Here is a 17,779-nt window from a genome sequence, read left to right on the forward strand (position 1 = left end):
TTCTGCTTCACTGAGGGCAGTGTTAAATAGACAAAAGGATTGATACTATATTTGAATTGACGGATTCTTTCTAAATGAATGAGCTAAGATACAATGAATAAGCCCTTCCCCATTTATTTAATGTGGTTGGCAAACACAGACTGACCTGCATTTGAACCACACACGTCCCTGCTGCAGCTGACAGAAAGTACAATGACAAAGGGGCTGCTTGTGGACTTTGCCCTTCAAAATAAGCTGGAAGATGCAGAGAAGTGGAAGTAAAATTGGGCAGGTTCCACGAGTACGAACTGGGATGAATTCTTTCTGGCTTTAAGCAGTCAGTGATACTGCATAGACACAAACCCCTCAGCTCCCTGAGTCTTCTCTGATCATCAAGCACTCAGTTACTGTCTGACTTTACTGAAAGACTTCTACTGTTCTATGTTCTGGCATGCTTGGCATATATGATATGGAACTGTTACCTAAATGTGTACAAAAATTCATCGAACTGAAGAGTCAGAAGATCGCTAAAAAGATCATTTATTTTAGTCCCTGGAAACTTTGAATGATCTTAACTATTTAACAAGCCCATGTTTCCACTATTCGATTAAATAGATAACTCTACCTGAAGCCATTTTGTACTCCCCACATTTCCATTCTTTCTCTCTCCCCTTATGGCAGCCAATTAACCCACACATTTCTGGGAACTGAGAGGAAACCGGAGTACCTAGAGGAAACAGAGAGAATGCGCAGACTCTACGTGGCCAGATCCCACAGTCATGATTGAACCCATGCCATTGGAGTTTTACCAGCTGTGCCCTGGTGTCACCTTGTATAAAGTGCCACACAGAACCATAAATAGTGATAGAGTTGTGCTGGTAAACATGCTCTCTGCTCACTGATGCCATCAAAAAGAAGTACAGAAGCCTTAGGCCCCACACCAACAGTTTCAGGAGCCGTTATTACCCTACAGACATTAGGTTCTGAACCAGAATAGATAGCTCATTCTCCTCAGTCTGAACTGATTCCACAGCCTGTGGACTCACGTTCCAGAATTCTACAACTTGCTCTCAGTATTATTTATTTTGCTATTATTATTTTTTTATATTTACATTTCGTCTTTTGCACATTGGTTGTTTGTCAGTCTTTGTGTGATTCACTGATTCAGTTGGATTTCTCTCCTACTGTGAATGCAAGAAATTCAATTTCAAGGTTGTATATGTACTTTGATAATAAATTTACTTTGAACTTTGAAAATAGACTAAGCAAACAGCACCAAAACTGGAACAGAATAATTGTTATTAATTTAAGCAGGTATTAAATATATCGCACCTCTGAGATGTTGACTCATAAATCTTCAAGCTGATTTGCTTTACAAAAATTTGGAGTGAAGGAGGGTTAGAAGTGATTTGATAGAGGTGTGAAAGATCATGAGAGGCATAGAGAGAATGCACAACCAGCACCTTTTCCCAAGGCAGCAATGGCTAATATCAGAGGACATCAGTTTAGGGTGAGTTGTGGAAAGGTTATTCAGGTGGTCAGAGGGAGATTTTTTATGGAGAGAGTAGTAGGTGTGTGGGATGCACTGCCAGAGTTGGCAGTGGAGGCTGATACATTAGGAACTTGGAAGAAACTTTTAGACAAGCTAGTGAATGTAGGAGAATTGAAGGATTGGACTGTTTAGGATGTATGTGGAGTGCTTGGTGTCTCTGGGCCTGTAGTCACAGGAGTTTAGAAGGATGAGGGGATTCTCATTGAAAACCATCGAATATTGAAAGACCTAGATAGAGTGAACATTGTGAAAATGTTTCCAGCAGTGCAGAAGCTTAAGACTAGAGGGCACAGCCTCAGAGTATAAGGATGACCCTTTAGAAAAAGATGAAGAAAAATTTCTTTAGCCAGAATGGTGGTGATTCTGTGGAATTTATTGCCACAGATAGCTGTGGAGGCCTAGTCATCTGTACATTTAAAGCAGAGGTTCATAGGTTCCTGATTAATGAGGATGTCAAAGGTTATGGGGAGAAGGCAGGAGAATCAGGTCGAGAGGGATAATAAATCAGTCATGATGAAATGGCAGAACAGACTCGATGGGCCAAATGGTTTAATTCTGCTCCTGTGTCTTATGGATGTAAAAATATGGAAGGTTTAGATTGATCATGGAGTAGGTTTAAATATGTTGGCATAATGGGCTGAAGGGCCTGTACAGTGCTCTGTGGTTCTATGTCTATGTCTTGGAATTTATGATATAGAATTGCTACCTAAATATGTATAAAGATTTCATTGGTCAGATGATTTTTATAGAGATCACATATTTTAGTCTTTGATCTTAACTCTTTATTTACAATGCCTATATTTCTACCATTACATTAACTAGACCTTTGACCATTGTTACAAAACAGAATGACAGATTTTAAAGATAAGGGGTGATGGCTCATTGAATATGGAAATGAACAGCTTGCTTTGAATTTCTGGTCAAGGCAAACTGAGAAGCTGTATTACTGAAGAAAGCAGGGCAACACCTCTACTTCCTTAGGAGTTTGCAAAGATTTGGCATGACATCTATTACTTCGACAAACTTTTATTGAGGTGTGGTGGAGATTGTATTGGGTGGTTGCATCACAGCCTGGTTTGGAAATACTGATGCCCTTGAGGGAAAATCCTACAGAAAGTAGTGGATACAGCCCAATTCATTATGGGTAAAACCTTTTCCACCATTGAGCACATTTACAGTATGTATACGGAGCTACATGCACCATCAGGGATCTCCACCACCCAGGTCATACTCTCTTCTCACTGTTGCCATCAAGAAGAAGGCAGAGGATCCTCAAGACTCACACTACCAGGAACAGTTATTAGCCCTGAACCATCAGTCCCTTGAACTAGTGGGGTAAACCACATTCAATTTCACTTGCCCCATCACTGAACTGTTCCCACAACCTATGGACTCACTTTCAAAGACTCTTCATCTCACATTCTCAATATTTATTGCTAATTTGTTTGATATAATTTTTTTCTCTTTTGTATTTGCAGTTTGTTGTCTTTTGTACAGTAGTTGTTTGTCTGCCCTGTTGGGTACAGTCTTTTATTGATTCTGTAATGGTTCTTTGATTTATTAAGTATGCCCGCAAGAAAAAAAATCTCAGGGTTGTATATAGTGACATATTGTTTATCTACTTTGATAATAAAATTTTCTTTGAATTTTGAACATTGAGCAAATCTTGTAAACTCACCATGAAATTTGGTGGGTAATTATAAAAAATATGAACTGCTTCAGTAATATCCTTTAGGGGAAGGGAACAAAGTCTCTCCACATAGTTTGTCTAATAACTATCCAACCACACTGGCTGACTCCCAACGCCCTTAGAGCTTACAATAAATTCTGCTTGCATTGTGCCAATTCTGAAAACAATTCAATACAAAAGATTTCTTTTGTAGACCAGCTGAGGGATCTTACAGTACTTTCCATACAGTGGTATAGGGTAGGTGAATGGGCAGAGCTGTAAGTAAAAGTAGATTCAAGAAACCTTGAGGTCCTGTGCATCCTGTTGCTGTGGACATTTGCCAAATGTTTGTGCTGTTTCCCTGACCTGGAAGTCCATCTGGCTGATAAACCCAGTTTCCAGGTGAGTTACAAGTATTCATAGCAGGCCGAAGGAACATACAATCTGATCCCTGACTTCCTATGGAAAGGGATAAGACAAATAGGATTCTGGGGGTGTTGTCTCTGATTTCCACCATCAATTCTTGAGAGATGGGGTGTGATCGGGAAGGAAATGTAAGGGCTGGAGGAACTCTAAGCGGAAGGCTCCGATGTAACAACACATACTGAGCTTCAAAGATACTGCCATTCAACTGATGCAAGAACCTAAAAGCATAGGGATTAAGACTATGAGTTTCCTAATAGCCCTGTGAGCCTGCTGAGCTATTCAATAAGCTTGTGTCTAATCTCAAAGATCAAAGTAACTTTATTATCAAAGGACAGTTATGCTACATTGAGATTCATTTGCTTGCATGCATTTGCAGGACACAAAAGAAATACTGTACAATAGAATTTCTGAAAATCTATACATAACCAAAGACTGACACACAACCAATATGCAAAAGAAGATAAGCTCTGCAGATAAAAATAATACAGAGAACATGAATTGTAAAGATCCATTAAAAGTGAATCTGTAGTTTGTAGAATCCGTTCGGAGGAGTGGTAATTGAAGTTACCCATGTCGATTCTGGAGCCTGATGGTATTCGGGTAATTACTGTTCTTGAATCTGATGATCTAAGACTCCTGTCCCTCCTGCATGATGGTAGTGGTGTGAAGAGGGCATGGCCTGGATGGTGGAGGACTTTAATGATGGATGCTGTTTTCTTGTGGCCGACAACAGAAATCTCAGCCTCATTTTATTAACTTGTCTGATTCCCATAATCCCATAGTCCAAAAACCTGCCCATCTCTGTCTTTTATATTTTAAATTACCACAGCTTCACAGACTGTTAGGGTAGAGAATTCCAGATTTACAACTTTTAAGAGAAGAAATTTCAGTTTCTAGAGAAGGACCATTTGTTCTTATAAATTACTCGTTAGTTTGAGATTCCTCATCAAGAGGAAACTTACTTTCCCAGGTCAGGAAAAACTTTAAAGAGCAAAGAAGATGATGCACCATCAATAACTCTTGGAGAGGGGAGGCAAACAATAGGCTTTTATTAGCTGCAAGAAACCACCACACAACATCCTGGAGACTGAGGGAGGAGCAGTGCCTCCAATCGCCTTTATACCGGGGTCTGTGGGAGGAGCCACAGGAGCAGTCAGCAGAGGGGCGTGTCCAGACAGGTATATGTAGTTCACCACAGAAGTGTTGATCAGATTGGTTTGTCGCCAGATCCACACCATTTCTGGCTAATTATCTTCTAACATGGACAAGCATAACATCTATCACCTCAGCAAAATTCCCCAGGAGACTAAATTTGGGCCAAAAAATCCGACTCGTGCAGGTGACGTCCACAAGCTAAGAATGATTTTATTGGGTTCTCTATACATGCACCTCATAACCACTCCAAAGTATCCCCTTCCTCGCTGAATAATACCATACGTCTTAACTTGTAGCTTTTGTGTAAATTCAGTAGTTTAATTGTCAGTCAACAGCTCTGTCAGTCTGTATAAGACCAACAGTTGAGCCTAATCTTGTCCTCTTTTGAAAACTATACATTATAAACTGCATTCCTGAATTGGCATGGACAGAGATTCAATAAATAGCCATCAAAGTGGAATTGGAAACTATTTGCAGAGGATACAGAAAGGCCAGTGGAATGGGATTAGTTAAGTAGCTGTTAATATAGGCCACTGCACTTACAAAATACTGCACTTTCCAACAGAACTATCAGGTCAGTAATGAAAGTCAAGAACCCCATTCAAGTGAGTGTTGAGGCCAGTTGTAAACTCAACCCCATCTGTGATTTGTCTATACACCATCAGCGTATACATCTCTGAAGTGTTATTCCATCCTGATCCTTAACCATGTGTGCCAAAGGAGTCAGAAGGAATGAACTCGGAATGGGAGAGTGAAGTGGAAAGGGACTTTCTATTTATTCAGTGGAAGTGGCATTGGTGGCAGGGCTGGTATATTATTTCCCCACCCCTAACTTCCCTTGTTACAACCTTACATTTCTGAAGATACTTAGATTCAAGCTACTGTATACATTCTAAGCATTCATTATGCATTTTTCCAACAGTGAATGAAATATACTTACTTGTCTCGGAGTACCACACCTTCGATACATGCACCAAAGAGAATAATAGTGGTAACATCTGTGATGGATTGTGAAGGATTAAAGCAGTGAAGGATTAAAGTTGATTCTTCACTAAAATAATGGCCTCCAGTAGATTGTTATGCTGTGTTGGTTGTTAACACATATGTTTCGATGTATATGTGACAAATAAAATGAATCTGATGAATATAGTGATCTATGTCTTTCTAGATTCCCTTCAAAAGGGTCTTTTTACTTTCCCATTCCAATAAGGCTTGTGGATGAAGTATTTGTGACAGAGAGACTATCTACACCATCTGTTTGATCTGGCAGTTATTTTAGCAGTTGAGAATATTGTGATCACACATCAACCCACTTCTAGACATATTGCGCCATCTATTGGGTCATCTATTGGGCACTTTTATTATTCTACTAAATATTGCAAGGAGTCTTGGCCTGAAACGTCAACTGTTCATTTCCCTATATAGATGCTGCCTGACCTGCTGAGTTCCTCCAGTATTTTCTGTGTGTTGACCCAGATTTCCAGCATCTTTAGAATGTTTTGTGTCTGCATCTATATTAGAAACTAATGACCATTGCAAAGGCTCAGGACGTTTGTGTCCTTTGAAGACAGAGCCACCTTGCTGCTGAAAGTGCTCTGGTTCCACTTGGCCTTTTGTTAGGAAGGTAGGATTGAGATCGGCAGCTGCTGTACCACTGTGGTGTCCATTATCACAAAAGAGAAAGCACTCGTGGCTTTCCTAGTGCCAAGGAAAAGAACATAATGTAACATGGAATAAGGGCCAGTCAAAAGGTGTAATTAAAGTGAAGTGATCAATGCAGATCTGACAGCAATGCTTTTCATCCATTGGAAAATAGGGATGGTAGACTATCACAATTCAGGCTTCCTGGTTTCACCTGAACTTTAGGATTAGTCTGTCGCTTTGTGTACACAGTTGGTCTTGCAGCATTTAACAGCTTTCTCCTCTGAAAATGTTCCTGAAAACTAATCATTAAAAAGACATAATTTTTCTGCCTTTGTGTTTTGCAAGTTTAACTTGACTGCCTGTTCAACTGTAACCTTAAGTAACACAAATGGAGTCCCACTCATCCATTACAAAGTCATTGACCTATAGCTTTAGCCCACTATTTTGTCTTGGCAATAACTTGCAGTATTTCTGCAAGAGGATGGAAGGATGTACAGGAGCTGCAAAACTCTTTTGGAGACTCATTGCTTTGGTGTAGGAAATTCCTCCTCATCTCCTTTCTGAATGGATGTCCCTCTGTTCTGAAGTTGTGCCCTCTGGTGCTAGACTCCCCCACTATAGGAAACATGCTCTTCACATCCACTCTATCTAGGCCTTTAAACTTCTGATATGAGATCACCCCTTATTTTTCTAAATTCCAGCAAGTACAGGCCCTGAAACACAATTGCTCCTCATATGATAAGCCTTTCATTACCAGAATCATTTTTGTGAACCTCCTTTGAATTCTCTCCAATGTCAGGACATTCTTTCTTTGATAAGAGGCCCAAAATTGCTCACAATACTCCATATGAGGCCTCACCCGTGCTTAATAAAGCCTCAACATTATGTCTTTGCTTTTATATTCTACTCCTCTTGAACTGAATGCTAACAATGTATTTGCCTTCCTCACTACAGATTCAACCTGCAAATTAGCCTTTAGGGAATCCTACACGAGGACTCCCATGTTTCTTGGTACATCAGAGTTTTGAATTTTCTCCCCGTTTAGTAAATAGCCTGCACTTCTTTTCCTTCTACTACAGTTCATGACCATACACTTCCCAACACTATATTCCATCTGCCACTTCTTTGCACATTGTCTTAATCTAAGTCCTTCTGCAGTTTCCCTGTTTCCTCAATACTACCTGCCCCTCCACCTATCTTTGCATCATCCACAAAGCCATCAATTCCATCATCCAAATCATTGACATGCCAAGTAAAAAGAAGTGATCTCAACACTGAGCCCCGTGGAACGCCAATAGTCACCAGCAGCCAATCAGAAACTTTATTCCCAAATTTGCCTCATTGCCAATCAGCCAATGGTCTATCCATGCTTGTATCTTTCCTGTAATACCATGGGCTCTTATCTTGTTTTACAGTCTCATGTGTGGCACTTTGTCAATGGCCTTTTGAGAATTGAAGTACACAATGTCCACAGATTCTCCTTTGTCTATCCTGCTTATTATTTCCTCAAAGAATTCCAACAGACGTGTCAAGCAAGATTTTCTCTTCAGGAAACCATGCTGACTTTGGCCCTTTTTATCATTTACCTCCAAGTAACCCCCCCCCCCCCCCAAACATTCTTAATAATTGACTCCAACATCTTCTCAACCACTGAGGTCATTCGAACTGGCCTATAATTTCATTTTTTCTGCCTCCCTCACTTCTTGAAGAATGGAGTGACATTTACAAGTGTCTATTCTTCTGGAACCATACTAGAATCTAGTGACTCTTGAAAGATCATTACTTTTGCCTTCACAATCTCTTTCAGAACCCTCGAACGTAGTCCATCTGGTCCGGACGATTTAACTACCTTCAGACCTTTCAGTTTCCAAAGCACTTTCTCCCTAGTAATAGCAACTGCACTCACCTCTGCCCCCGATGCTCTAAAATTTCCAGCATTTTTCTAGTGCCTTTCTCAGTGAAGACTGATGCAAAATACTTATTCAGTTCATCTGCATATTCTTGTTTCTCATTACTACCTTTCCAACATTATTATCTAATATCTAACCTTGCTTCTAATTTACTCTTTATAAATCTGAACAAACATTTGGTATCCACTGATATTATTGGCTAGCTTACCTTCTTATTTCATCTTTTCACTCCTTATGGCTTTCTTAGTTGCCTTCTATTGGTTCTTAGAATATAAGCTTTTTAATCCTCTAACTTCTCACTATTTTTGCTCTATTATATGTTTTCTCTTTTACTTTTATGTTGTCTTTGACTTCCCTTCTCTATTTCCCTTCTTATATGTATCCTTCACCTTCCAAATTTCTCCCAGAAACTCCAGCCATTGCAGTTCTGCCATCATCCCTGTTGGTGTCCCCTTCCCATCAACTTTGGCCAGTTCCTCTCTAGTGCCTCTGTAATTCCCTTTATTTCACTATAATACTGATACATCTGAATTTAGCTTCTCCATTCAAATTGCAGGGTGGATTCTATCATATTATGATCACTGCCTCCTAAGGGTTCCTTTATCTTAAGCTCCCTAATCAAATCTGGTTCATTATGTAACCATTATGCAATCCAGAATCGCTGATCCCCTAGTAGGCTCAAACACAATCTGTTTTAAAAAGCTATCTCATTGGCATTTCCCAAATTCTCTCTCTTGGGATCCAAAATCAGCGTCAACTTGATTTTTCCAATCTACCGGCATATTGAAATCCCCCATAGCTATTGTGATATTTTCTTTTTGACATGCACCTTTTTCCTCCTGTTGTGATTTATATCCCACATCCTGGCTGCTGTTTTGAGGGCTGTATATGACTCCCATCAGTGATTTTTTACCCTTGAAGATTCATAACTCTACCCACAATGGCTCTACATCTTCTGATTGTATGTCACCTCTTTCTAAGGATTTGATTTCTTTTTTGTTTTACTAACAAAGCCACACAACCCCCTCGGTCTATCTGCCTAGCCTTTCAATACAATGTGTATCCTTGGAGGTTAAGCTCCCAACTATAATCTTCTTTCAGCCATGACTCAGTGATGACCACAATGTCATAACTGTCAATCCCTAACTGTGCTACAAGATTCTGTATCCTGTGTGCATTCAAATATAACATCTTCAGTCCTGTATTCATCAACCTTCTCAATTTTGTCTCCCTGTTACACTGCAACTCATTCCATGGACTGCAGTTTTGCCCTATCATCTGCCTGACCTTCCTGAGTCTCACTATACACCGCCTCTGCTTGTATACCAACTTCCCTTTCCTCAGTGCTATCACTTGGTTTCCCATCTCCCTGCCAGATTAGCTTAAACCCTCCCTAACAGCTCTAGCAAATCTGCTGGCAAGGATATTTTCCTCCAGGGGTTCTGGTGTAACTCATTCCTTTTAGACAGGTCTTAACTTCCCCAGAAGAGATCCCAATGATCCAGAAAGCTGAAATCCTGCCCCCTGCCAGGTCATGTGAATGGAAATTATAAATATAAAGTTATAAAACTTTTAAAAAGTTATAAATAATAAAATAATAAATATTTTAAATAATTCTCAATTTCTAAGAAACTGTCAGAAGGAAGATTAAGTTTTATATTGGGTGAATGAATTAATTGGTTTTCTAATATCTGATTTCAGATTTTTCTCATACATCCCACTAATTAATTTAATATTTCCTGCATTAAGCAGCCTCCAGGCACTTTAATTAAAATTCTTTCTTGTCAGCTACTGTGATTAATAACAACGTGGGAACTATTAATTCTTTCCACACTATAAGAACAAATCATTAGGAGCACCTTACTAAGTTAAACAGTAAGAGAGAAAAGGATACAGACTGCTGAGGTTGTTGCAATCGCCATGATCGTGCCAACTGGAATAGACTTTTGGGCATCTCTGAGATCTCCAGATCGATTTGAACCGGCCATGATTCCTAGAAGAAATGAGAGTACATGACATGGATTGTTACAGGTGCCAGTGATTTAAGCCCCATATCTCAAATCACCTTCCTGTAGGCTCATTTCAGGAAGTTGAATAAACAATCTTTCCATGAAGAAAAATGTTGCTAAAGGAAGAAAAATCAAGTAATATAAACGGGAAGAAAACTGTGTTTTCACAAGACTCTCCAAAACTTGACTGAATACTAATTTACTACTATGGGGAATTCTTGATGCCTAAACAGTAAAAAAAAAAGTAAGTTTACTTTCAAAGTTTTGGTTAGAATTAAGAATAAAATGTTTTTAATTATCTCCAAGAAAGAACTATTTATATTTTAAAAGCAAATAGTCTAAAAGATAAATATGAATCAGTTATACTGAGGTCTTGAGGTCTGAACAGGATACTTGTCACATTTTTTATCTTCTTTCAGAAAGAAATCTCAAAAACACAAGACCAGTGATCTTACGAAGCAGCACATTCACATACTCACTACTTACCTCACATACTCACTACTTACCTCAAAATACAAAACAATAACAAATATCAGTGGATCTTCTTAGTTGCACAAGCAAACTGGTGAAAGTCCCTGATAATCCATCAGAACTTTTTTGAAAGTGTATTTACTAACCTTCCAACTGGGAACTTTGGGCCTCTGACTAAACCTCTGTGTTGCATGGGAAATATTTCACTGCCTGGCTGGCTGTACTGCCTTTTCAAGGAACTTTCTGGGGGCAAGACCAAATGATCGTGCAGTTCCCTACAAGATGGAATGAAATGCTCAGTGACTGTGAAAAAGCCTAGTAGATTACTTGATTTAAAGAATTCACAGATCAACAACTTCACACTCACTTCATTAACAATTTAACTGCTTATTATTTCAATGTTATTTTGTTAAAGAAAATGTGATGATGCTTTACCTCACAGATCCGACATTTTAAACTAACACCCTTTTGCACATACACTCCATGGCCACTTGGTTATGTACAGGTGTGGAACGCTGTGTGGTCTTCTGCTGCTGTAGCCCATTCACTTCAAGCTTTGATGTGTGTTCAAGATCCTCTTATGCCCACTACTGCTGTAATGTGTGGTTACTTGAGTTACTGTCATCTCCCTGTCAGCTTGAACCATTCTCCTCCGACCTCTCTTGTTAACAAGGTGTTTTCACCCACAGATCTGCCACTGATAGGAAGTTTTTCATTTTTCACCATTCAAAGGTTCAATTTAATGTCAGAGAAATGTATACAATATACATCCTGAAATGCTTTTTCTTCACAAACATCCACAAAAACAGAGGAGTGCCCCAAAGAATGAGTGACAGTTAAATGTAAGAACCCCAAATTCCACCCCTGAGCTCCCCCCTTCTGCACGTAAGCTCTCTGTAAACTCTAGAGACTGTTGTGTGTGAAAATCCCAGGAGATCAGCAGTTTCTGAGATACTCAAATCACCCTGTCTGGCACCAGCAATCATTCCATGGCCCAAGTCACTTATATCTCATTTATTTCCCATTTTAATGTTTGGTCTGAACCTCTTGACCATGTCTGCATGCTTTAATGAATTGAATTGCTGCCCCATGAATGGCTGATTAGATATTTGCATTAACGAGTAGGTGTACAGGTGTACCTAATAAAAATGCCACTGAGTATACTTTCTGTGAAGAAAATGATAAAAAAAAGTCCTGCTAATGTCATTTCTTTCAAGCAAAACTCTGCAAACTTTACTAAATCCAAATGAATCATGTCTGGGCATCATCTACATTTGGGAGCAGTGGCCGACTCTGTGTGTAATTATGGAAATTTATAGTAATAATTCCAATCAACTGAAGTGAATGTTCTTGTAAAACACTATCAAAGGAGGCACCTATATCTGAAGCAACAGTTTTTTTTTGCCAGCAGCCAATTGTTCACTCTAAGAGTATGGGTAGAAATTAAAGATGACTAATTCGCAGTAATCAGATCAATTGCTATGTGGATCGGGCACCCAGTGAAGCAAGTCAAGGTCTCATGAATAACAAAGCTGGAGACCTAGAAATTCTGATATGTGGATGAATTACACCCAGTTACAAAAGCTAATTGCTTCCCTCTGGTTGCACATCAATTCCCACTATGCAGTGTATCTGCAACTATGTTCAAAAAGATGCAGTAGGATCTTAAGTTAAGATCCTCTCCTAATCACCCATCCCCACCTGAACAATTAATAGCATGATTGTGCAAATCCACTTCTCAGATTTAGACCATAAAACCATAAAACATAGGAGCAGAGTTAGGTCATTCTATCCATCGAGTCTGCTCCGGCATTTCCCTCTCAACCCCATTCCCCTGCCTTCTCTCAGTAACTCCTCATGCCCTGACTAATCAAGAACCTACCAGCCTCTGCCTTAAATACACACAATGACCTGACCTCCGCAGCCATCTGTAGTAATGAATTCATCAGATTGACAACTCTCTGGCTAAAGAAATTCCTCCTCATCTCATTTCTAAGGGTACGTTCCTCTATTCCCCACTATAGGCAACATCCTCTCCACATCCACTCTATCTAGGCCTTTCAATATTTGATAGGTTTTAATGAGATTCTTCTAAATTCTTCTAAATTCCAGAAAGTACAGGCCCAGAGCTATCACTTGCCCTCATACGATAAGCCTTTCATTCCCATAATCATTCTTGTGAACTGCCTTTGAATCCTCTCTAATGACAGCACATCCGTAAGGAGCCAAAAACTGCTCACAATACTTCGAGTGAGACTTCACCAGTGCTTTATAAACCCTCAACATTACATCCTTGCTTTCACGTTCTAGTCCTTTTGAAATAAATGCTAACATCGCATTTGCCTCCTCACCACTGACTCAAACTGCAAGTTAACCTTCTCCTCAGACCCTTCTTAAGCTCCTTTCTTGCTACCCTATATTCATCAATAGACCCATCTGATCCTTGATTCCTAAACCTCATGTATGCTGCCTTCTTCCACCTGACTAGATTCCCAAGTCCCTTTGCACCTTGGATTCTTGAATTTTTTCCCCATTTAGAAATAATCTATCCATTTATTCCTTCTATCAAATTGCATGACCACACACTTCCTGACACCGTATTCCAACTGCCACTTCTTTGCCCATTATCCTAATCTGTCTAAGTCCTTCTGTAGTCTCCCTGCTTCTTCAATATGACCTACTTCTCCACCTGTCTTCATATAATCTGCAAACTTGGTCACAAACCATCAATTCTGTCACCCAAATCATTGACATACAACGTAAAAAGAAAAGGTTCCAGAACTGACTCCTGTGGATCACGGCCAGTTCTGGAACCTTTTCTTTTTACGTTGTATGTCAATGATTTACATTGACACCGGAGGCCATACAGAAACGTCTCCCTTTATTCCCACTTTTTACCTCCTGCCAATCAGCTAATGCTCTATCCATGCTAGTAACTTTCCTATAATACCATGGGATCTTAATTTGTTAAGTAGCCTCATTTGCGGCAGCTTGTCAAAGACCTTCTGAAAATCCAAGTACACAACATCCACTGATTCTCCTTTGCCTATCCTAATTCTTATCTCCTCAAAGAATTCCAACAGATTTATCAGGCAAGATTTCCCCTTAAGAAAACCATATTGACTTTGGCCTTTTATATCATGTGTCTCCAAGTAATCTGAAACCACTTCCGTGACAATCGATTCTAATATCTTCCCAACTACTGAGGTTAGACTAATTGGCCTATAATTTCCTTTCATCTGACTCCCTCCCTTCCTGGAGGGTGGAGTGACATTTGCAAGTTTCCAGTCCTCTGGAACCATTCCAGAATCTAGTGATTCTTGAAAGATCATTACTGATGCCTTCCCGATCTCTTCATTCACCTCTTTTATAACCCTGGGGTGTAGTCCATCTGGTCCAGTTTCCCTAGAACCTTCTCCCTAGTAATAATAATTGAACTCACTTCTGCCCACTGACATTCTTGAACTTCTGGTATACTTGCTAATGTCTTTCACACTGAAATCTGATGCAAGGTATTTATTCATTTCATCTGCCATTTTCTTATCTCCCATTACTACTTCTCCTGCGACATTTTCCAGTGGTCCAGTACCTACTCTTGCCTCTATTTAACTCTTTATATATCTAAAATAAACCTTTGGTATCCTCTTTAATATTATCGGCTAGGTTACTTTCATATTTCATCCTTACCCCCTTTTGGCTTTTTTAGTTGTGTTAAAAATTGGTCTAATTCATTGTCCACTTGAATCATTTATTTTTTAAAATACAAATATCTACTGGCATGGCAACGCACCCCCCTCACTCAATGAGCTTGCACCATCTAATTGCCTCCATGTAACCAATTAACCTTCTAACCCACATGCCTTTGGAATGTGGGAGGAGGTACAAACTCCTTACAGTAATTAAATCTAAGTCACTGGCGCTGTAACAGTGCTACACTAACTGCTACACTATCGTGCCACCCCAGAACTATCCAGAAGTGTTTTCCTGCAGCCTTCATCCCACCTATTTGATTCCATGAGTGATGCTCTTGGTAACTACTGAGACCTTCCATCAGGACTGGAAAGGAAGGGGGAAGAAGACAGAATGAGGAGGTGGGGAGAGGGGAAGGAGCACTAGCTAGAAGGTTATCGGTGAAGTCGGGTGGACGGGGGAGGGAGGAACAAATACAAGGTAGTGAGTGATAGGTGAAGCCAGGTCAGTGAGGGAGGGGGGAATGAAGTGGGAAGTTGGGAGGAGATGGGTGGTAAAGGTAAAGGGCTGAAGAAGATGGAGGTTGGTAGGAGAGAAGAGTGGAACATGGGAGAAAAGGAAGGAGGAGAGGCAGCATGGGGAAATGATAGTCAGGTGAGGATAAGAGAAGAGGTAAGAGGGAAGCCAGAGTGGGGAATGGAAGAAGAGGCAAGGGGGAGGGGGAAAAACTACCGGAAGTTAGAAAACTCAATGTTCATTTCATCAGGCTGGAGGCTTCCCAGACAGAATATGTTGCTCTTCCAACATGAGTGTGGCTTCGTTGTAGAGTAGAGGAGGCCGTGGACCAGCACAGCAGAATGGGAATAGGAATTGGAAGTAAAATGGTTGGCCACCCTGAATCCTTGCTTGTCATGGATGGAGTGAAGGTGTTTGACAAAGCAGCCCCTAATCTACGTTGGGTCTCACTAATTGAGAGGAGGCTGCATCGGGAGCACCTGCTACAGCAGTCAATCCCAGTAGTCTGGCAGGTGAAGTGTTGCCTCACCTGGAGGACTGTTTGAGGCCCTGAATGGAGGTGAGGGAGGAGGTGAATGGACAGATGTAGTGTTTCTTCTGCTTACAGGTGTAAGTGTCAGGAGGTAGGGATGAATGGACAAGGGAATCACGGACAGAGTGTTCCCTGTGGATAATGGAGAGTTGGGGTGGGGGTAGGTGAAGATGTGTTTGGTGGTAGGATCCCATTGAAGAAGGCGGAAGTTGAGGAGTATGTGTTGGATGCAGGGGGTCATGGTAAGGACATGAAGAACTCTATCCCTGTTAAGGCAGTGGGAAGATGGGATGTGGGTGATTGTCTGGCAAATGGAAAAGACGCGGGTAAGGCCAGCATTAATGGTGGAGGAAGGGAAGCTACACTCTTTGAAGAAGGAGACCATCTCTGATGTTTTGGAAAGGAAAGCCTCATCCTGGGAACAGCCACAGTAGAGACAAAGGAACTGAGAAAAGAGAATGACATTTTTACTGGTGACAGGGTGGGAAGAAGTATAGTCAAGATAACTGTGAGAGCTGGTAGGTTTATAACAGATATTAGTAGACAGTTTGTCCATAGAGATGAATTCAGAGTGATAAAGGAGTGGGGGGGGGGGGTGGGGGGGGGAAGAGATGGACCATGAATTTAGGTTAGGGGGAAAGTTGGAGGCAGAAAGAGTTCACTGGAGATTTCATTTCAGGTCTATTTTTGGGATGCTAAGTACTTCAGGTTTATCTGAACCACAAAGGGACACTGAATATCTGTTCACTGAATTCCTGCAGGATACCAAGTTACACTTAAACCAGTTGAAAACAAATTTCTGAGAGATAGAATCTAGTTTAGTGAGATACCGGTTCTAAGGTTGTCATAGCCAGGGGTGCTAGTGGGGATAAGCTCCCACTACCTATAAAATGCTCCAAATGGAGTGCGACTCTAACAGCCTCTGACAACCAAGTCCAACACTTGGCTTTCACGCGTGGTTTAGCTACTAGGCCAGGAGGAACTGTTTCTAGTGACAAGAGAAGGGGCAAAGGCGGACCACGGATGCCTCAAAATCAGTTGCTCTGGGCAGGTGGGGCTCGTCAGCCTTGGATGGCAGCCTGCCTAGGAGAAGGAAAACTCTGATTATGAACCTCCGCTACCTTGCGGCCATACCCACCCATGGGAAAGGCTTCAGGAATAAACCCCAAAGAAGAAATCGGGATCCGGGGTCCCTAATGCAGTCTGATATTGTTTACAACTTCACTCTGGCAACCTCTGCGACGACACTGGTGCCAAGGTGTATCGGCGCTTAGACTACGTCAGTGACGTGGAGAGAGGGAACCCGCTGCATGGGCAACAGCTGGTTCTTTCAATCTTCCTGCCAGGCGTGCACCCTGGTAAGGACACAGTCCACCAGAGGGGCAAACCCATGATCCCCTGGGATTCAATGGCTGCCTACTAGTGGCATACCAGAGAAGCACCGGTTTAGATAGTGTTACCAAAGATATTTACAATGGCCAAAGAATCACTTATTTTTGGATGCTTTTGATGTGGAATGGGAAAAACTTTCCTTATTAAGCTACTATTGTCTCAAGCTGGAAGGCAAACATGATTGCCCTAGCTAAGCAATTAACAGCCATTGCTTCAACATTTCTGAAAAAGGTGGCGAGTGGGGTTGGTGAGGTGGAATATACTGCATATTTGGCTTTTAAACTTCCTTGAGATTCGACAACTTTTGAGACTCCAATGTGTAACTCTGGTCAGGGAAACGACAAAAAAAATCCCAAAAGATGATTATAAATGTATTTTCTGAGATCTATGTACAAATAAACTACTGATGGAATACACTGGACATTATAGAGCAAGTTGTAGGATTTTGTCAAATGCCACCAGTAATTCCACCAGGTACTAAAGCAGAAGTATTGAGAGCCTACATTACAGCATGTTAATTTGGAAAATGTTAAACTATTACTCTTAGAAAGCTAATCATGAGTGCAGCTGTCAGGTGATCCATCTTTGAGAGAATTTGCTTTGAATTTACTCAAATTAGGAAATGGTGCAATTAAACACGGACTCAATAGGAAAGATTTTAATGAAATACCTGGGCAAAATTGTTATATCACTTCATGATCTGTGTTCCCAAATGTCACTCGACACTACTTGAATTACCAATGTTGCATGAAAGATTAATTTTAGCAATAAAAATTTAAGCAGCGCAGGCCGTGAATAAAAATCTTTTCTTGCACTTTCCCAGCCAACCTTTAC

At 40.6% G+C, this 17,779-nt stretch overlaps 1 protein-coding gene across 3 annotated transcripts in view; it reads right to left on the bottom strand.

Moving 5' to 3' along the window:
- The window catches only part of LOC140735960 (solute carrier family 12 member 5-like), a 1,160,378-nt gene that overhangs the window by 77,496 nt on the left and 1,065,103 nt on the right, over positions 1 to 17,779 (bottom strand). For all 3 annotated transcript variants that reach the window (XM_073061588.1, XM_073061587.1, XM_073061589.1), the window contains exons 10-11: positions 10,230 to 10,328; positions 5,722 to 5,779 (exon numbers count right to left, since the gene is read on the bottom strand). In XM_073061588.1, coding sequence (XP_072917689.1) covers positions 5,722 to 5,779; positions 10,230 to 10,328 — 157 coding nt within the window. The remainder of the gene's footprint in view (positions 1 to 5,721; positions 5,780 to 10,229; positions 10,329 to 17,779) is intronic.

This window comes from Hemitrygon akajei, chromosome 11, assembly GCF_048418815.1.
Source record: "Hemitrygon akajei chromosome 11, sHemAka1.3, whole genome shotgun sequence".
NCBI lineage: Eukaryota > Metazoa > Chordata > Chondrichthyes > Myliobatiformes > Dasyatidae > Hemitrygon > Hemitrygon akajei.